Below are 22,105 nucleotides of genomic sequence, written 5' to 3' on the forward strand. Positions count from 1 at the left end.
GCAGGGACTGAAGCCCAGCTCTATACCATCTCAGTTTTGGAAACTGGATTAAGGTGAACTTGGATTGTTCTTGCTCCTGAATGCCTGAGAGAAGCCAATGTAAATCCTCCCTGGAGGAATTAATATCATGCTAGGCTTCTAGTTATTTCTCTAATTTTTTATATTCAGTGATCCAGTCCTTAGTGAAAAATATACAGGGAGATGAGACAAGACAAAATTGAGAGAGGGAGGGAGGGAGAGAGAATAGACAATGAAACAGACACACATTGTGTTTTCAGAAACAGACTTTAAAATAACTATTCTTAAGTGCAAAAGAGTATATAAACTATACTACTCTTCATGTAAGAAACAAGAGGATATAAGAAAATATACTTGTACCTGGGACTTCCCTGGTTGCGCAGTGGTTAAGGCTCTGCGCTCCCAATGCAGGGGGCCTGGGTTCCATCCCTGGTCCAGGAACTAGATCCCACATGCATGCCACAACTAAGAAGCCCACATGCCACAACTAAGGAGCCCGCCTGCTGCAACTAAGACCTGACTCAACCAAATTAAAAAAAAAAAAAAAATCAAACAAACAAAAGAAACTGGTATGGTTTAAAAAAAAGAAAGAATGTATTTGTATCTTCTCATTTGTACAAAAGAAATATAGAAAGGATAATGTAGCAACTGAAGAGATTGGATCCTTATGGGGATGGAGTGGGAAAGGGAAAGAAAGAAGAGGGAAATGGAAACTGAGTAGTAGGATGAGGAGGGAGCAACACTTCTCTGAGTAAACCTTTCTGTGTAGCTCTGACTCTTATAACCATTATAATGTTTCACACACACCAAAACAAAACAAAATTAAAAACCAATTAATTAAAACAAGATACCACTACACATCTACTAGAATGGTGAAAATCAAAAACACTGACAACACCAAATGCTGATGTGGGTGACAAGCAACAGGAACTCTCATTCATTGCTGGTGGAACGCAGAATGGTGCAGCCACTTTGGAAGACTGTTTGGCAGTGTCTTATGAAACTGAGCATGTTCTTACCATACAGTCCAGCAATCTTGCTCTTTGGTATTTCCCCAAACGAATTAAAACCTTATGTCCACCCAACATCCTGCATATGGATGTTTATAGTAGCTTTATTCATAATTGTCCAAAATCGGAGCAACCAAGATGTCCTTCAGTAGGTGAACAGATAAACTGTGGTACATCCAGACAATGGAATTTTATTTTTTTTGGCTGCATCGTATGGCATGTGGGATCTTAGTTCCCCCACCAAGGATCGAACCCCAGCCCCCTGCAGTGGAAGCACAGAGTCTTAACCACTGGACCACCAGAGAAGTCCCCAGACAATGGAATATTATTCAGCAATAAAAAGAAATAAACTAAAAGAAAATGAGCTAAAAGTGAAATGTGTACCAAAAAGAAATAAGCTACCAAGCCATGCAGAATATTAAGTGAAATATTACTTTACTTGCATGAATATTACTAGTACATATTATTAAGTGAAGGAGGCCACTCTGAAAAGGCCATATACTATATAATTCCAACTATATCACCTTCTGGAAAAAGGCAAAACTATGGAGATCCTAAATGGCTCAGTGGTTACCAGGGGTTTGGGGACAAGAGTGACGCATAGGCAGAGCACAGTGGAGTTTTAGGGCAGTGTGATGGTTAATTTTATGTGTCAACTTGACTAGCATAAGGGATGCCCATATAGCTGATAAAACATTATTTCTGGGTGTGTCTGTGAGGGTGTCTCCAGAAGAGATTAGCATTTGAGTTGGTAGTCTGAGTAAAGAAGATCACCCTCGCTAAGGCAGGTGGGCACTGTCCAGTCTGTTCAGGGCCTAAATAGAACAAAACCGTGGAGGAAGTGTGATTTTGTGCTCTTTGCTTGAGCTGGGACATCCATTTTCGCCTGCCCTTGGACACAGGTGTTCCTGTTTATCAGGCTTTTAGACTTGGACCAGGATTTGTACCATTAGCCCCTCAATTTCTAAACCTTTGGACGCAGACTCATAGCATCTGCTCTCCTGTGCTTAAGCCTTTGGACTCACTGAATCACACCACCAACTTTCCTGGGTCTCCAGCTTACAGATGGCAGACTGCGGGGCTTCTCAGCCTCCATAATCAAGTGAGCAAATTTCTATACCAAATCTCCCGATATGTCTGTCTGTCTGTCTGTCTATCTATCTATCTATCTAACTGGTTCTGTTTCTCTGGAGACCCCTAATACGGGCAGTGAAACTATTCTGTATGACACAATGCAGGATACAAGTCATTATACATTTGTGAAAACCCACAGAATGTAGAACACCAGGTGTGAATCCTGATGTAAATTGGACTTGGGTGATAATGATGTGTCAGTGTAGGTCATCAATTGTAGCAAACGTGCTAAGCTGGGTGTTGATGTTAGGGAGTATGTACATGTGTGGGAGTAGGAGTATGTGGGAACTCTCTGTACTTTCTGCTCAGTTTTGCTGTGAACTTAAAACTGCTCTAAAAAGCAAACTTTATTAAAAAGAAGAGAAAAAAGAAAAATAATAAAGAGACGGCTAGATATCCTTAGATACTAATAGCTAGTAATGATAAAGATAACGTGATTTAGGTATTAGTAGAGATAGATCAGTGAGAAAGAATAGAATGCTAAAAATATTCCCATATATGAAAATAAACAATAAAGATAGCATTTTGAATTTGTGGACCCAGGAGATGAGGTGCTCACAGGCCCTGGGTATGACCCCAGAGAGTGATGCTATACTCCTTCAGAAGTCATTATTCACAAGCCTACTGCCAGCACTGCAGCTCAGGATTATTCCATGTTTATGGCTAGAACAACTGCTTATTCTCTAAAAAGAAATCATTCAATTCCAACCTCACTATATAACGAAATATAGATAGTAAAAATTAGAAAATATATGTATTTATTAGATCTTAAAGTGGGAAAAAGCTTTTCTTGGCATAAAACCACAAAGAAAAAAATCTCAGAAGAAAAAAATGAAACAGAATTAAAAGGTAAACAAAAAAAGTTCATTATATATGACAGAGAAAGGTTACTATCCTTATTACATAAAGACCTTTTAGAAATACTAAGAAAATGAAAAACCAATTTAAAAATTGACAGTGGAGGGCTTCCCTCATGGCGCAGTGGTTGAGAGTCCGCCTGCCGATGCAGGGGAGAAGGGTTTGTGCCCCAGTCCGGGAAGATCCCACGTGCCGTGGAGCGGCTGGGCCCATGAGCCATGGCCGCTGAGCCTGTGCGTCCGGAGCCTGTGCTCTGCAACGTGAGAGGCCACAACAGTGAGAGGCCCGCATACAGCAAAAAAAAAAAAAAAAAAATTGACAGCAGACATCAGTGAATAATCCAGAAAATAGATACACAAAGCCAATAAAAATATGACAAAATTCCATCTTACTAACTAGGATTTAGTAAAACCATTATTTGCCTAAGTGTTTGGAGAGAGTTTTTTGGTTTTTGCTTTTGCAAGGGTGAAACAAACGTCTGAAACCTTCCTGGATTCCAAGAAGTCTGGCAGCATGTTTTTTTTTGGGTTTTTGTTTTTAAATTTTCTTTTATTTATTTTCTATTTATCTTTTATTTATTTTCTAAATTTTCTATCTATCTATTTATTTATTTGGCTGCTTTGCATCTTCGTTGCTGTGCATGGGCTTTCTCTAGTTGCGGCGACCAGGGGCTACTCTTCATTGCGGTGCGCGGGTTTCTCATTGCGGTGGCTTCTCTTGTTGTGGAGCACGGGCTTTAGGCGCGCGGGCTTCAGTAGTTGTGGCACGTGGGCTCAGTAGTTGTGGCTCGCAGGCTGTAGAGTGCAGGCTCAGTAGTCACGGCGCATGGGCTTAGTTGCTCCACGGCATGTGGGATCTTCCTGGACCAGGGCTTGAACCCGTGTCCCCTGCATTGGCAGGCAGATTCTTAACAACTGAGCCACCGGGGAAGTCCCTGGCAGCATGTTTAAAGAGCCATAAAAATTAGAGGTATATACAAAAACTTATATGAAAGACTGTTTAGTTTATATGTCCAACACAGTCATGATTAAACAAAGCATGCTGTATTCATAATTTGATATAAGGCTAAGCAGCTAGTAACATTTTTGTTGAAAACAAAGAAATTACGTAAGAACATCTCAAAACAGGATGCCCACAATTTTCTGAATTAAAAAAAAGTTATAGTAGAAGGGTTTGTATAGTTTAAGATTAAGGAGGATTTTAATTTTTTCTTCTTTGTTCTTTTCTCTGATTTTAATTTTTTGGTAATGTACATTAAGTAATTTTATAATTATGAGAAAATGTCATTTTCTGTTTAAATAAAAGGTACCCAACTACCAAAAAAAAAAAATGAACAGTAATTAGAATCAGCTAGGATGTGGGAAAGAACCCAAAATGGAATAAAAACAATAACAAATAAACCTAACACTATTACAAGATCAGATCAGGTAACCACACTAAAAAGGTGGAGAAGAAGGGAACTCACCCAAGTAACTTTATAAAATCATATTTTGGCTGAGTACTGTAAGACTAAGGACAAAAAGAAATGTATGTAAATACTATGCTCTATTTAGTAAATTTACTTCTCAAAGGGGTATGGGTTGGCAATTCTGAATCTACTTTACGTGTATACTAGGATTGAACAAATAAGCATATATATCATAGATAATGGGAGCCAGGTCTTTCACTGTTGGAGAAAAAAATTTCAAATAAAAGATAAAAGCTAGAATAAACCCTGTGGTGTTGGATGGAATTGGAGGTAACAGTTTGAAATCAGTGTGTGTGTGTGTGTGTGTGTGTGTGTGTGTGTGTGTAATACACATATACACTGATAGGTGCACAAATAGATATAAATATTTCTCAGTTCTCTCTGCTGAAAGGGTTTAGGAGCAATGACAGTCCCAGAGTAGTATACACACCTAGCACTCAGATCTTGGATTCTAATACCATCTCCAACAAAAGGAACCAGGTTCCTTGGAGAAGTGGTTGATTCCAGGGCCTTGGGTAGGGGAGGAATATAATGAGATTTCATATTGAAGGGACCAATATGCTCACAGAGAGGAAAATGGATTAGGGGAGTCAGAGTAGATAAGTAAGACCAGTTAGGAAGCTACTGCAACAGTCCAAGTTAGAGATGAAGGTAAGCAAATGTTAGGTAGACTATGTGGTGGTGGTGGATGAGATACAAAGAATGATTTGAAAGCTATTTAGGAAGTAAAGGTGAAAAGACCCGGTGACAGATTGGATTTTGAGTGGTAAAGGAAAAGAAGATAATGATCAGATTTTTACTCCTGGGATGGACATACAGATGGACAAGTATTGGATATTAACCAATATGAGGAGTAGTTTTACATGAAATCATGATCAGTTCTGTCTTGGACAGGTTGAGTTTGAGATGCCTTTGGGACACCTAAATGAGGACATAGTAAATAGCTGAATATACATAATTGGAGTAAGGAAAAGACGTCAAGGAGTCTCTGGTATCTAGACGGTAATAGAGTTTGCTGCCTTAGACACTGCACATGTGCCAAATGTAAGGGCCCCCTGATACTCCCACCAATCATACCCACTAGCCCTGGCAGCCCATATGGTGAGAATAAGAAAGCATCAGGGATGGCCTTTAAAATAGTGAGTTTCTCCTCCACTAGACTCTCCTGAGAACCACACTGACTCAAAGACAGCTTTATTCCACCACCTCCCACAAGCACTCTGCTGCCAAGTCATTGCAATTCTACCTCTCAAGTCCATCCGCTTCTCATCACCCTGCTGCTACTGTGCCTTAGTATAGGCCCTATGTGGCCCTCCAAATCCATCCTCCACCCAGTCACAGTGGTCTTTCTAAATAGTGTCTCCTTCCTCTCTTTCCTTCCCCCCTTTGAAATAGTAATGAGGTTAATTATAGTAACAGCTCATACTTATAGAGTACTTTAGGCACTGTGTTTAAATCTTTACATGGGTTATCTCATTAATGGTCACAATTTTCTAAGACAGGCATTATTATCTCTCTCTCTCTCTTTTTTGTTTTTTTGTTTTTTTACAAATAAAGAAAAGGAGGCTTGGAGAGGCTATGTAACCTGCTTAAGATTGTATAGCTAGTAAGTGGTAGGGTCTAAAGCTTACACACTTAGCCATTATGCTCTATACACATTGTAAACAACAAAAAGGGAAGAATAAGGAAGAAGAAAGCAATCACCTGTTAAGAGACCTTAGGCAAGCCCTTCTCTCAGGGCCTCAGGGTGCTGACTTGTTTTGAGGAGGCTGAACTAGATGCTCTCTAACAACGCTCAGGCTCTAATTTATGAAATAGGATAATGGAGAAGAAGAAGTGGTCAACGTTTCCCCTCTCTGGCTTCCTGCTAGGATGCCCATGCTGCAAAGGCTATACTGCCTGATCACTGATCAGCTGAGGCAGCTGTGACCCTTCTTTATGTGGCCAAACATAATGTGGCTTGGGATGTCCTTTGCCCAATTATGTTGGGTTTCCTGGGAACACTGTACTGGAGAAGCCCTGGTCGATGTCCAGTCTTGATTCTTAGAAGTATCTCCCTATTTTCCTCTGTACTCTGGCCTCTTGGGCAGGTCAGCAAGGGCAAAGGCTGCCCGTGAAACTGGAGCTGCCTCTCCTTACACCTGAATCAGGCTCACGGGCCTCCCTTCTTCCAACTCTCCCCAAAGTCTGGATGCTGGGCTTCTCTGAGCCTGTTTGCATATCTGAATCTGGCTTTTCCCAGAGGTCTCTTATTCAGGACACCACGTCCTGCCCTCAAATGAATGAGGAGCTCTCCTGCCTCTCAACTGTTCTAGAACACTAATTTTCAAAACTTTTTGACAATAACCCATACCAAGAAATAAATCTTAAATTGTGGCCCAGTATACTCATCTGCATGTATACAAACACACACACATACACACATACACCCCTATGTACAAAGACATATAACTGCAACTGAACTTATTACCTTTATAATGTGCAATGAACTTTGATAGGTTCTATTGAAGTCTGTTTCGTGAAAATTATCCTAGTTCAATCCACTGAATTCATTTCATGAGCCCTACATGGCTTGAAAATCATTATACAACCATGCACTAGTTCACCTTTAAACCAATAGTGAGGAGAGGAAGTCTAACTATCAGTAGTATCAGTAAATTAAGGACAAAAGGATTGGTTATGAAAAAAACAATCTTCATGGACTTCTCAGGATATGAGATAACTACCTGAATGTGACCAGGTCCACAGTAGATGTGACTAGCTTTGCAGCATAACTGTCTCAAGATATTTTATAGTAAGGTGAATACAAGCCACGATTACCCTGTGTAGTTGTAAGTAGCCTGAAATAACTGTGCTCCCCCTTCTCTCTGCTCTGTAGAGCACTGGATTGGGGGAAAGCCATTGTCTATTTGAAGTTGCAGGAATTAAGTATAATTCTTGGGGTACAGAGTAAACCCAAAACCAATCAAACTTTCAACAGGTGCTTTCTAAGTGACGAGTCAGGTCAAGAAATATTTACCTATGTAACCAATACTGTGCTCACTGCTGAAAGAAAATGCTGATGGTATGGTCCTTAGTCTTATTTATAATTCAGTATGGCTGGCACATAGTATGGGCTCAAAAACACATCTGTTGAATAAATGCATGCGTAAGTTGATTTGGTGAACTAGGTAGAAGCAAAGCTTTGCCATAAAAATGGGACTCTGTTCCAGAAAATGTGTTTACCCAATGAATACTTTTTGTGTCATGTTTAACAATCTCCAAATCTCAAGCACTTAGCTAGTATACATTCAACAAACGTTTATCATATCTCTTATGTGCCAGACACCCTGCTGGGATAAAGAAGTAAGAGACACATTGCTCCTTCTGAGAGACTGTTTAAAGGTCAAAGATTCTTCCTACCCTAGGATCCACATTTGATCACCTTTCAAATGTGATTTTGCAGTATGTCTACGTCTCCACTCTCTTGAGCTGGGCTGGCCTTGCGAATTACTCTGAGCAACAGAATCTGGTATAAGTGGTGTGACAGTTCTGGAGCCCAGGCCTCAAGAGGACCTGTAGCTTCCACCTTCTCTCCCTCAGAGCACTGCCCTGAGAAAAACATGCAAGGAAGATGGTCTAATTTGCTGGACGATGAAAGGTCATACAGAAGAGAACTGAGACACCTTGGCCAACAGCCAGCACCAATTACAAGACATGTGAAGGAAGCCATTTGGACTTTTTAGTCTGGCCAAACTTCTAGCAACCACAGGAATAAGCCCAGCTGATCCAGTAGAGGAGCTGCCTAACCAACCCATAGAACTGTGAAAAATAATAAACCATTGTTTTAAGCCACTTAGTTTTGGGGGTGGTGTGTTACACCGCTAGAGATAACACAGAAACTGATACCTAAAAAAGAGACACGCTGGCCTAACAAAAAACCAGAGCATTGACTTTGGAACTGGCTGGTGAGCAGAAGATAGAAAGGCAATGAAGAAACTATTAGTGAAGTCTGGAGGAGCAGAGAAGAAGTTGCTATTGGAGTCTGGAGAAAAGTGAACTGTGTAAGTCAGTGGCAGGATAATTGGCAAAACTGTCATCTGCAGTAACTTGGAAGATAGAAAATATACCTAATGAACTTGTAGATATGGCTTAGGAGCTTTCTAGGTGGAATGTTGAAGAAAATATCAACTGGCTTTTTTTAGCTGCATATGATTAAGGTATGGGGAGAAAGAAACAAAGAACTACTCAGCTTGCAGGCAGAATTGAGAGTAAATATAAAGAGCACAGAGTGTGCTGGGTTAGAAAACGGTTTTAAATTTTCATTTTTTCTTGCCAACAAAAGAGTCTCATGTAGTAAGATATGACCTAGAGATGAAGATCAAATCAAGAGTATGGCTGTGCAACCCTTTATTAAGACCTCAAAAATATTAAAGATGGTACATTGCAGGCCTCTCAGCTAGACAAAAGAACTTGTAAGGATCTCAAGGGCATTGTTCCACAGCAGCCTACGCCACCCGAAGCAGAGAGAGGCCTATGTGAAAGATAATTATGGATGTGGTTGTGGAACATGGAGTGAACCCAGTCAGATTCATAGAAGACCCATGAAGTGTTGGAGGTAATTGTATCACTGAGAGTGCCACCAGCTTGAACTACTGAGGCGGTCCCAAATGAAAAGGAGCCTCCGGGGCCCCCGTTTCCTATATGCAGGAAACAGGCTAAGAAGTCTACTCAGCTGCAAACATGGGCTATGTCTCAAGGAAAAGGAAGACTTCTCAGAGAGTAGAGCCAAGAACCCAGGTGGCCGAGCCCAGAGCCAAGGGGAACAATGGAATAGAAAACACACATAGGAGTAAAACCAGACCCTAATCAAGGCACATTTCATACCTCGGAGTAGGGGCCCCGCTAATGTATAACCAGCTGGCTTTCAGGATTGCTATGGACTAGTGACTGCTAGGTACCTCCTATTTCTCTCCTTTTGGAACAGGAATGTCTCCTGTGGTTTATTCTGTGCCTGTCTCACCACTGCTTGCTGGATGAGTGTGTGGTTGATGTGCGTTTTGTCCATTGGTCTCTGAATCAGAAAGATTCACACCTGGGGAACTTCAACATCTGGACACGACATTGGTCTCAAGATCCCAGACTTAAAACTTGATGTGATAATTGGCATGAGATTTTGGGGTCCTAAGATAAGGGTGAGAATATTTTGCATGTGGGAGAAATGTGAATAATCTGTGACCAGAAGGAACTGTGATAGATTGTTTAATAGCCCCAAATGACTCCCATCCTAGTACGCATAAAGATGGAACCTATTTCTCCATATTATTTAGTCTGGGATGGTCATATAACTTGGCTTTGATCAACAGAATGTAGCGTGCACATTCTAGAGCCTATTCCTCAAGAGGTCCTATAGCTTTTTCCTGTGCTTTCTTAGAATAATGTCCTGAGACCACTGTGTAAGAAAGCCAGTTTAGCCTGTGGGAGGATGAAAGGCCAGGTAAAACAGAGTCGAGGAATCCCAGCTGATAGCCAGCGTCAACTGCCAGATATTCAAGTCAGTCCATCTTAGACCATCCAATTCACTGACCTTGAACTGAATGTAGCCACGTGAGTGAGAGCAGGAGAAGCCTGCAGAGGAACTGCCCAACCAACCCACAAAATCATAAGAAATAATAAACTGTTATTGTAAGCCGCTTAGTTTTACTGTAGTTTGTTACACAGCAGTAGATAACTGTAGCAACCCTGATTTTACAGATCTTATTCTAGTGGAAAAAACAGACAAGTAAGCCAGTAATAACAGTGAAAGGTGTTGATCCTTATAATAGGGAAGTACAGGAAAGCTATGGGAGCATATAGCAGGAAAACAAAGCCTTGTTTAGTGGGAAGGCATGGCTGTACAGAGGAAGGAGCATTCACTCTGAGAGCTGAAAAATAAAAGGTACGTTTTGTCCATACAGATAAAAGGATTGTTATATGCAAAGGTCCCAAGCTAAGAAAGAACTTGAGGAAATACAACAGGGCTGTCACATCATGAGAGTCTGGTTAATGAAGGGAAGAAAAGAGAAACAGAGGAAATAAAGAGCAAATAAATAATAAAATGGCCGACTTAAGTGCTGACATAATTACCTTAAATGTAAATGGAATCAAAAGATTCCATTTATGAATGGAATCAAAATGAATCAAAATGAATCAAAATGAATCAAAAGAGCCCACAGTCCATAGGTTAGCACTGAATAACAAGGCAATACACCTACCATTTGGTTTTCTGGGATCTGTTCTCTGCAAGTCTGGGGAGAGATGCTGCTCCTTCTGGGGGGCTCTGCTTGGAGACCCTCTGCCTGGAGACCGTCTGCAGGCTTTCCGCTCAGGGCCCTGCGCCTTGTTGCTGCAGGGAGGCTGTTTGCTGGGCGCCCAGCTCTGCCTTCGGGGCTCAGCCTGGGTGCTGGGCAGACAGGGAGGAGCTTGGGGTCTGCAGGAATCTGGGCTCAGCCTTCCCTTCTGCTGTTCTGCCTCTCTTCGCCTATTTTCTTCTTCTCGCTTCCTGGGAGCAAAGCCAAAGGGGAAGAGGAAAAAATTAAGAGCGTTCGTTACCTGTTCAAGTGTTCCTGAGTGAGATTTGAACTTTAAAAGGAGCTACCACAACACAGGGGGGATTTGGAAATTCAGAATTTTCACAATTTCACAATTTCCTGTCTTTTATCCAGGTCTTATAGCTCAAAGGATGATGGAGGCAGAAAGACTCTTATAGATCAACCTGTGCCCAGTTGAGACACATATGATATGGAACTTTTTGGTGAGACATAAGAGGATCCCAAGGTGTGTGTGCCCCAAGTATGTGTGATCCCTGGAACTACACCCCTTTTCTCCTATTCCAGAAAGCACATCAGAATGCAACTGAGAATGATAGTCAGAGGGATAACGCTTAATCTTCTCTATTTGTTAAAAAGACCACTGGTAAACCTTAACGATTACATGAAAAAATTACAAAGCACCTCACAACTGATTATAACACACCTGTGAGGTGTGTTATAATCTCGTAACACTGCCATCGAGAGCTCTTAGAGCTTATGGGTCAAACCCACTCAACTTGCAGATGAGGTCCAGAATCACCTGTTACAATAACAGGTGATTTTCAAGAAGTCATACACAAGTAGCTGGTGGCTAAGCTGGAACCTTTGGGTAGCAACAGAATAGACAGGGGAGGCCAAGACTAGAAATGAGTGGCCGGGTGAGGCAGATGGGCCGAGGTAGCGCAGGTCCAGAAAAGGGTCAGGTGCTTAAGGACGAAGTGGCTGAGTTAAGGACAGGATTTGTTTCTGCGCCTCTCCTGTGCCGGGCACTGATGATACAGTGATGAGGACCACAGAGTTCGGCCCTCCCTTGAAGAAACTTCTACCCAGAGCGGAACAGCTAGGACAACAAAGGCTTAACATATGACGGAAGAAATGTTATAATAACGTGCTTGCACAGAGGAAGTAGTGATTAATTTTGTGGAGGAACCTGGAAGAAGGTCCCAACTGTTGATTCTCAAAGATGTGTAGGAGTTTGCCAGGCAGATAGGTGGGAATGAGGATGTTAGTCTGAGGGAGAAGTCTGGGCAAAGGAGCGAGTATGGAAAAACTGGGTCTGTTTTGCTTCTTTTGACCTTTAAACACTTGCTATAAACGGCAGGCACCCAATACATATTTGCTGCCCAGGAAGAGAATTTGGTTGCCATTTAAAGGTGCAGTTTAAAGTAGAATAATTAGAGGTGTAGTGAAGAGAACACTGCACTGGAAGTCTAAGAATTCTTCTGGTCCTGCCTCTGCCAGTAACCACAAAAAGATCTTGAATAAGTCACTTTCCTGCCGAAGACTCAGCTTCCCCAGGTCTAACACTTACATGATGGCTAATAATCCTGAATTGATTTAAGGGTCTGTTTGGAATGTCTTTATAAAATCGGGGCTGTGTTATGTAATGGGATGGAGAGATTTCTTTTATTGGAGTAGCTGGTATCAGGGTCCCTCTTAGTGGGGGACCTTGTTTAGACAAATACCTCAGTAAGCTTGGGGACAGGATTGAGGGCTGGTAGAAGGTGAGACCCTCAGGGCCTAGGTGGTGACTGGCTTTGAGGCTCCAGAAAAGCGGCCTGCTCTGTCAGGACACAAAGAATTTGTTTGTATCTCCTGACAGGGAGGGAAGAGATGAAAGAACAGGAGAGAAGGGAGGGGGAAGAAAGAGAAGGCGAAAGACTGGGTACTGCGTGGAGCAAGGGCAGGGTAGAGAATCGTCCAGGGTGAGGGGACAGAGAAGGACTTTAGATCTGTGATCCACACACTTTAATGAATGGAATCTCCTGAGATCTTACTAAAACCTAGATTCTGATTTACTGGGGCTGGGGTGGGGCTCAAGAGTCTGCATTTCTACCAAGCACCCAGGTCCTACAGGTGCTACTGGTCCTCTGGCCACACCCTGAGTAGCAAAGCTTAAGAGAATAGGGAAGTCTCGTGTGGCCTGTTAACTATGCCATTAGAGGATATGCAGTGTGAGTCTCCTCACTGACACCAGCTTTTCGGAAGGCCTCCCATGCTCATACATGCTTTTTTATAGGCAACCTGACAAGTTGTAGGGCTACGGTCCCAGGAATGGAACCAAGAGCTGAGGCAGAGACCCCAAGCCCCCAAGAAGTCATAGGATTCAGATTTCCACAGACTGTGCAATCTGAAGCAAAGCTTATTTATATCTCAAGGGAGAGGAAAGTCCCAGATGACAGATATCCGAGTCACACTTTAATATAAAGCCTTGTCAACTTAACTCCCCCGCCTACCTTTTTTAAAAAAAAATTAATTATTTATTTATTTATTTTGACTGTGCCGGGTCTTAGTCGTGGCACACGGGATCTTCATTGCAGCATGCGGGCTTCTTAGTTGTGGCAATGTGGACTTCTTAGCTGCAGCATGCAGGCTCTGAGTTGCGGCATGCATGCGGGATCTAGTTCCCCAACCAGGGATCGAACCCTGGCCCCCTGCATTGGGAGTACAGAGTCTTAACCACTGGACCACCAGGGAAGTCCCTTAACTCCCCTTCTGAAGGTCTTTCGTCCTGTGTGGTGAAGCCCCTGATCTGGGGTCCAAGCTTACCTCTCTGATAGGTTCCTACTGAGTGCAATCCTAGAGAAAGTGGTCGGATGGCTCGTGCTGACTCCTGTACAGCTCGAATGTTCTCATTTGACTCTGGCCTTGTTACAGGCTTTGCCAAATGCTGACACTTGTGTGCACTGCGTTGCAGTCGACAGGCGAGCTGGACAGCCTGTCATCATCAGTGCCTGGGATTCACACGGATGCTAGCAAGTGCCATTTCAGTGTGACCTGTCTGTGGGAAGGCTGCTTTTCAGAAGAAGGTGGAAGCATCTGGGTGGCTGAGGTGCTGCTAATTGATCTAATAGCGGTGCTCCTGGCAGGCAGAGGGAGAGCTGCTCTTTTTACTGGCACTGATGAACAGAAGTGCTTTAAGAGAATATATTGGTCCTTCAGACAGACAGGCGTGTGGGGTCGCCTGGCTTGGCATTTGCATGGATATCATTGCCATCAAAAGAGGCTTTGAGGTGATAGCCTAGACTTTGTTATTTGAGCAGTCATTTCTCCTTCTTTGAGGACACTAAACCCCTTTCCTTTTCAGTTCCAAGAAGCCACTGTGCAATCAGCCCCTGGGCAAACCTTGTCACTGAAGACCTTTCTGGGCCTCCCACAAAGGCAGTCACAGGACAAACAGGGGATCTAGCCTTTTAGAGTGATCAAGATGGCCAGCAGGTAAGGGAGCTCTGCCTTCTGAAGACTTTTCTGGAGGGGGGAGGTTTGCAAGGGGTTATTTTTTTCATTCTGGTGGAACTCAGTAAGCAGATTCGGGAGAAAGAATGTAATCATGAGAATATATAATTACACACTCAGCTGATGAACAGAAGTAAATTAATGTTTTTAAAAAATGGATGCATTTTGCATTAAAAAAATCTTCCAGGTGGCACACAGCCCACAAATGTGCAGATCTCCAGAGCTGTGGTTCTTGAATGTAAAAGCAGTGATCACTGAGGAAAAGGGATTAGAACTGGGAATTATGCATAAGCTGCATCTTATTTTATCTGTACTGCTGCCTTGAAACAAAAAGCAACCCCCCCCCCCACACACACACAGAGGATATAGCTCCTCAGAATAGAATATGATCCCGTGTGTGTTTCCCTGGGGGGAAAATGTCCAGAACCACTGCTCATAATCTAAGAACTTGAAGGAATCTCACTTTAATGAGGGCAATGCACTTATTTGGTAGATAAGGAAACTGAGGCAGAGAGCTTAGTGACTTATCCGAGGTTACGTGCTAACAGCTTTCTATACACAGGGCTGAGCTGGAATTCAGCAGCTTTACTTCTTCCTGTAAAATTCATCTCACAAATCATTTTTAAAAATTTTACTCAGTCTTCTTCCATCATTTAAAAAAGTGAATTGGGTCATATGAAAAAAGTGGTAAGACTACATTAAAGTAAACATTAACAGCATTTCAAGCTAGCTTCTAGCATAGCTTTTAGTCCTGAACCCTTAGACTCAATAACTGTCCTAAAATTTAAGTGTTTTTTCTCCAACTAATTTATTACGGAATGTCAAAGATCTTTAATCTTCATGGTAGGCCATGCTATACACTTGACCTATTTTTGTAAAGTTTAGGAAACAAATACAAGAAAAAGAACCAATGTGATTCTACTTTACATGAAAATTTAAAGAGAAAAAAATCCTGTCCATGACACAGCAAGTAATATTTTAGCAGGAAATTTATTAAGATAGCAGAATCTTAATGTATAAACTAGTCCCACATTTTCCTCCCCCTTTTTTTGTTTTCTATTATCTTAAGGGAAATCAGCCAGACAACAGCTTTTGATGGGCTACCAATTAGTCTGGTTTGTACTGTCTCTTCTAGAGCAATTTTTGCAGCTCCCCAGAGGCTCACAGTATAAAAATGTAAGAAAGCCAACTGGGGATCAGATCTTTGACAACCTCTGCTTTGGGTCCTATGGACCACAGGGTAAAGGATGGGCTGGAGAAACGGGGCTGTTTCACCCAGGGAAGAAAAGACCCAAGGCATACATTGCTGGTGCAAATCTCTGAAGGGCTGTTGTGGGTCAGAGATATACCCTGAAGCCCTCTCAAGCCAGATCTAAGACCCAAGAATGGAGACTTCTGCAAATGAGAAGCCTAGATAACCACTGCAAAAAAAAAAAAAAAAGGCCAGTAAGAAACCAAGTGATCAAAAGTTTGCTTGATGTGCAGAGAACCAGATCAAGGGCAGTAACTTCAAAGACTTGAATGTTCCAATGGCTTTAGCATCTCAGCACTGAATGCGTCCGTTTGCGCAATACGGCATGGACCTGCCTCTGGGCCTGGAAAGTTTAAGTCCTGGAAGCTGATGGATTTTTTCCCTACCCCACTATGTGGTTTCCACAGAGAGTTTTAGTTGTCAATTTTTAACAGGAAGAAATTAATTCTTTCAGACACTGCAGAAATAAAGCAGGCTCATTCTCATTCATGAGTATTCAAGTTGCCATTGCCATGAATACAGGACTAAGAGGGGTTTGAGAGATGTGATTAAAATGGTTTCCACAGAAAAGGGAGGTTAAGTTAGTGTGTCCTGCTGTTGTACCGACTTATCCCAGCTTTGCCCTAGTGCCATTCTTGTTCATCGTCCTGGTGTAGGCTTGGGGCCAACTAATTTTCTTAACTTTCTCAAGGATTTAGAAGGATACTGGTATGCTCTGCTATGTTAGCTTGGAGAATAACAAGAAGATTTTTCCTGAACTATGTTGCAGAACTGATTCTGGTGGCTTGGTACCACTCTCTTAACAATCACCGGAAATGACACGGCACAACTGAAAAAGCATTGAGTTAGGACAAAAGCTGACTTGGGGGCCTGGAGGCTTTTGCCACCAACAATTACGTGTTGCATATAAGTCAGGAAAAAGAAGCAAGGTTGTTCCATGCTGGCCTATCAGATGGTGCTGGCATCTGGAGAGAGCCTCTAGCATAAGCATGGCTGGAGGGCTGATTCCCCTGAACCAAGCAATGGTAGGAGCCCTGGCTTTGGGTAAGACTGAGATTCATGTGCCAACTCTCCCTTACTAGCTGTGTGATTTCAGGCAAGTTAATCTCTCTGTGTTATTTTCCCCTGCATGAAATGGGTTTAAGGATAGTTGCCCTGTCTACTTCATTGGGTTTTGTACAAATTTAATGTACAAGAATTCTGTAAGCTATAAAGCACTATATTAATATAAGTAATCATTATTACTTTTATTAACAGGTAAAGCTGTTAAGCTGCAAAGGCATCTGGTTAGAAGTGAAGAAACCTGGGTGTGGCACGAGTGCCTCGCCATCTAAGAGTTACAGGGCTGGGCCTATTGATATTTTCAGAAAATGCTCATTGTTGAAACCACACAAGTCCTTTTTCTGTAGAAGCTATTTTAACCACATCTCTCAAGCCTCTCTTAGGTCTTGTATTCACGGCAAATAGCAACTTGAATGCTCATGGAATGGGAAAGAGCCTGCTTATTACTACAATGTCTGATAGAATTAATTTCTTGGCAAAACTGGGCAAATACAACTCTCTGGGGAAGCCACATAGTGGGGTCTAATGTTCAAGTAGATGCAGTGATAAACCTTATTGCTCTTAGGTTTCTTTTTAAAATCATAAACCTGTCAAATGGTAATTTGCTCATGATAAGTATGGAGGGAGCTGGAAAACCAAATGCACAAATACAAGTGCCAGTGTGTGTTATGAGGATAAACGGTACATAAATGTGTTTGCTGCCTGAGTAAGGCAAACAAGTTACCGTGATTGGTCCACTTACAGAGATTGAAGGAGACCTCAGAGAGGACCTGGTCCAACCCTTCCATTTGACAGAGGGGGAAACTAAGGCCCAGAATGATGAATGACTTAGGTAAGGTCTTAGACCCACTGTAGGAGCAGTTACTGAACACATATTATTAAATGCTTGCTATATATCAAGGGCTCTAAGGCACTAGAAGTATGGAGGTACATAATATAATCCCTGCTCTCCAGGAATTGACAATCTAATAGGGAATCAGACCCATACCTCCTGCAGAGAGTGAGTTCTAGATGTGATGCATGCTGAAATAGAGATATCTACCCAGAGCTAAGGGACGATATGGGAGACTAATTAAACTAGAAGAGAAAAAAAGGCTACATAGAAATAATGTCAAAATGGGAAAGGAGGGATGTGAGAATAGGTTATTTCAGGCAGATGGGAGGGCACAGCTCTCATAGAATCTTTGACTCTGAAGAGATCTGAGAGACCAGCTCTTCATATACTTTTAAAATTCCCTATATATTATCCTGGAGAGATGACAATTCAGTTTCCGCTGGAACATTTCCAGTGAGAGAAAACTGATTACCTCACCAGGCAGAAAAGGTTTAGCTCTAACCTTTTCAGGTGGTATTGCATTGTATGTGGGGGTCTGTCAGATTCTATCTCTTCACTGTCGCTGAATAACAGGCTTAGTAATACTTGGTCTTTGACTTCCTCTCGAGGGAATGAGAAAATGTCATGCATTTTAGGACCTTTGACTTACAGAATGTTAGAGCTGGGAGGAACCTCAGATATCATTTAGTGCGATTTTAAAAAAAATTCTTTCTATGATTCACGAACCCTCTTAGAGAACGTAATAAAAATCCAAAGATCCCCCCCCCCCCACCAAACGTGCATATGCTCATGACACACAAAATACTGCCTACAGTTTCAGGGCACTCATGGAGCCCCAAAGCTTGTCCTGGACTAAGAAATCTTTTCATTTTACTGATGAGAAACTGAGGCTCAGAGAAGTGGAATGGTATGGAGTAGAATCATGGAAGTGATTCCCCATGGATCAGACCACTGGATGAGCAGAAGATTCAGACCTATGGGTCAACCCTGAAGAAAGCCATTGACAAACTGAACATGTCTGGGGAGCTGGCTGCAAGGGGATCTATTACAAAGTGAGAAGGAGAGCTGGGGTACGAGTGTGAGTATCATGAGCACCTTCTTTAATTATCTGGAAGTTGGTTTATAGAAAAGGATTTAGACTTTTCTCTTTTGCTTCAAAGGGTAGCTCAGGATCAAAAGGTAGAAAAGAACTTCTGCCAGACAGAACTGCCCACTAATGAAATGTGCTGCCTGAGGGGCACAGAACTTGTCACTTGACTTTCTGAGGACACAGCGCAACTTCCCATGCAAGGGACTTTGGCATTACAAGAGTTTGAAGTGGGTGACCCAAACTGGACTTGATTAGGTAACTAACTCTAAGAGTCATACTCAGTCTCATGCACTAGTCAGAAGGAAGCTCAGGTCTTCCGAGAGCGTGGTGGTAAGTGAGGAAGTGGTGAAAGTTCAGGATGGCTGAGGCCTCGAGTGTGAGGGGTGGGAGGGTGGAACTAATGGAGAGAAATGAGACTCGGAGATACAAGCGGAAGTCAAATGTTGAAGGGTCTGATGTAGTATCACGTATGGTATTCAAGAATGACGGCCTCTATAGAGCAGTGGGACAGAAGAACTGAAGCAAAGGACATTTCAGAAAGAGGAATTAGCAGAATCAGTGGCAGCAGCACTGGTAGGGAAATCAGGAGGCCAGGGGAGACAGGTTGTGATGAGTTGTAGGTTTCACACAGTGAGCCTGAAGTGACAGTGACAACAGGACATGCAAATGGAAATGTCCAGTGATCTGACATACTGGCAAGTAACAAGTGGAAATGCCTGGGAGGCAACGGACGATTTGGGATTAGAGTTCCAGGGGCTCAGGATGTGAGAGAGATGAAGGGGTTATCTACAGAGATGAAGTAATTTAAGTTTTCAGAGTAGATATATTTTCAGTGAAAAAAGTACAGCATGAATAGAAGTCTGAGGAGTTAGCCTGCAGTGCTGACCTCAGTGTGGAAATGGTAATGATTAAGAAGATGTGAGAAGGGAGAGTTCAGGGACTTAGAGGAGATCTGAGACTAGACAGTGAAATAAAAACCTGGGAAAAAGGAAGCTTCAAGGAATAAGAGTGATCAACATAAACACAGTCTTATTTTCATGTGCATTCAACTCTGTGCTTTGGCAGGGAAACTACAGTAATGTGCATTTTGGCAACCTCATAGGAGGTGCAGTATGAGTTGTAAAGTGCTTTTAAATGGATTATAGGTATTTCCTAAATAGTATTTTCTAAAAAAAAATGACTTAGAAAATATGACTAAAACTTCTCTCTCTCCCAATTTCTCTACCAGTAAAATAGTAATCCCTTTAAGTTTAATCAGTTTCTTGACATCCTTACTTTAAGGAAGGTGATTTCTGCCATCGTAACGTGAGAAATAGGGAAAGGTACGTTGAGGCAACATGATGTGCCTGGGCCAATGAGGCAGCAGCAGCAAAGACTGAATTTAACATTCTGACTTCTGTTTCTTAAAACCAAATCTAAAACCAAAATTAAACACTGACTCAGATTTTCATAAATAACTTCTGAGAAATAAAATTAATACAACTTAAATCAGTTACTTCTCCATTTAAATATTTCTCTTGGAGATCTATGCTACAATGTCTGTAGGAGGTGATGGTTAGGAAGTGTAAGAAACTTGTTCACTCCCAATAATGAGGACCAATAAAGGAAAGACTGTGACTGAGAAAAAGTACCGGAGATTTTGAGTTTCGGTAATTTCAATGATTATCACAGTAAGCACAGCTACCATTTAAAAGTGTTTTTAAAAATCAATTTCAGAAACTAAGAATTAAGAACGAAGAGGGCCTATCTTTCACAACACTGAAACGAATCAGGATAACAACTAAAAGGGTAGAAGGTGGGGGTTAGACTACAAAGATGTCTCCTAAATCTCCTTGTCGGTTCAAACCCTCTGGGCTTGGAGTTACAAAAGGCCATGTTAGGGAAAAAGTACTGCAAACCAGTACTCTTTTTAAGCATGGCATTATTTGAAACCCCTTCCCCCATACAGCTCTCCTGATAAATGTATTTTCAGTTCCCAGTGTACACTGACTTGGAACTCTTGGCCCCAGGCATACAGCCTCTGGGCAGCATCACTGGAAAAGGAGAGGAAGAGGAGGCTTAGGTCACTAACAACGAAGACAGGGGTTTCCACTGAGCTGGAGGGTGCCTAAAATCAGCTAGTCTAATTTATCATGTTTTACAGATAGAGAAACTGAGGCCCAGAGAGAGAAATGCTGTGTTCAGTTCATCTTAAGTAAATATCAGATGCTGGATTTGAACGTAGGTCTCCTTTTCACTCAACCACAATCCTTCTATTCCACTGGAAAGGGAGTTTGGGGTGGGGGAGAACTCTGGGGCCCCTCTCTCCAGTAACAAACTGGAATGTGTCTGGATCAATACACTCCTTTTTGGGAACATAGAAAGTCAGCCATGGTGGCTTTGTAGAGCCCCACCTCATATTCAGGTAGATATGACTTCAAATTCGGAAAGTGGATCCTCGCACATTAAACTTGAGATTATAGACACATCAGTAGTCGGAAATACAATATTCCTTCCCTTGCAGAGAATGTCTACTTGCAACTCAGGATAATTTGTCACATGCATTACCCACTTACAGTTGTCACTCACATGCAGAGAACTTTTATGAGAAGGCTGCAAAAGAGGCAGGTAGAGGCTTTAGGTTAATGCGGGATTCTTTGGTAAAAGTGAAAAGAACCTTGTTATGAGAAAAGTGCAAAATAACACTTCCCAAGATATCAACTATTTCAGAGTCGCAGAAAATGATGTGTTCCTGTCAATCTTGTCTTGAAGATTGACAAGATGGTTAGCATTCCAGCTCATAGTGGTATTCAACTTCTTACTAACATAGTTTATCTTGCCTTTTATTATTATTTTTAACTGTTATTTATTACACTTATGCTTCCTCCTTGTGGGCAAGATATGGTAGGATTCAAGAATTGGAAGGACTTAAGATTTGGAAACATTCAAGATACAGCCAGGAAGTTATCCCTCAAGAATCTGCCTGTCATCCGTATCTTTCTCATCAGAGGTTTCGGTATTACACCTGCTAACGCAATGCTCTCTTGCTATTTAAAATACCCAAAACAAGTATCAAAGAAAAGGCAAACCAAGGCATAATCTAGAATCAATTACTTATGGCAAAATAATCACAATGTATAATAGGCAAAGATGACTATTTTGCATATTATATATCATTATCCAAAAAAGTGTGAGGTCCTCGAAGCAAGTACTATTTTCTCCTTAGGCTCAAGCCAAGAGTTTTGTATGTGTAGTAAGAATTCAATCAATATTTCTTGAATAAATTACATTACCTAGTACAGATTTGTTAAGGAATAGGTGGGGGAAAGCAAGTTATTTATGCAAGTTGGTTGCTTCAATCAAATCAAAACTAGACTTAGTCTAGCAAAAGTAGGCTAGATATTGGCATAAGTCTCTTGTGGAAAGGTAGGAAAGGTGAGAGGACAGTTATCCCTTCGTAGCTTACTGCAGGTAGCACCCCCATCCCCCAACTCCTTGCCATGGGTGGGTGATTTGTTCCAGAGTTAGAAGGTCAAGGACTAACCTAGAGGAACAGCCACCAAGTAGAGATTAGGCTGTTATCCTTCCTGTTAGCCTCCTCTGAAGGGCTGGTG

At 41.9% G+C, this 22,105-nt stretch overlaps 1 protein-coding gene across 4 annotated transcripts in view; it reads right to left on the bottom strand.

Moving 5' to 3' along the window:
• Window positions 1–22,105, bottom strand: part of INVS (inversin) — a 142,851-nt gene that overhangs the window by 19,848 nt on the left and 100,898 nt on the right. For 2 of the 4 annotated variants that reach the window (XM_060300689.1, XM_060300688.1), the window contains exons 13-14: window positions 21,081–21,104; window positions 10,722–11,008 (exon numbers count right to left, since the gene is read on the bottom strand). In XM_060300689.1, coding sequence (XP_060156672.1) covers window positions 10,722–11,008; window positions 21,081–21,104 — 311 coding nt within the window. The remainder of the gene's footprint in view (window positions 1–10,721; window positions 11,009–21,080; window positions 21,105–22,105) is intronic. The other 2 variants (XM_030829840.2, XM_030829836.2) reach the window with 1 other exon arrangement.

Source organism: Globicephala melas, chromosome 6 (genome assembly GCF_963455315.2).
Source record: "Globicephala melas chromosome 6, mGloMel1.2, whole genome shotgun sequence".
Taxonomy (NCBI): Eukaryota; Metazoa; Chordata; class Mammalia; order Artiodactyla; family Delphinidae; genus Globicephala; species Globicephala melas.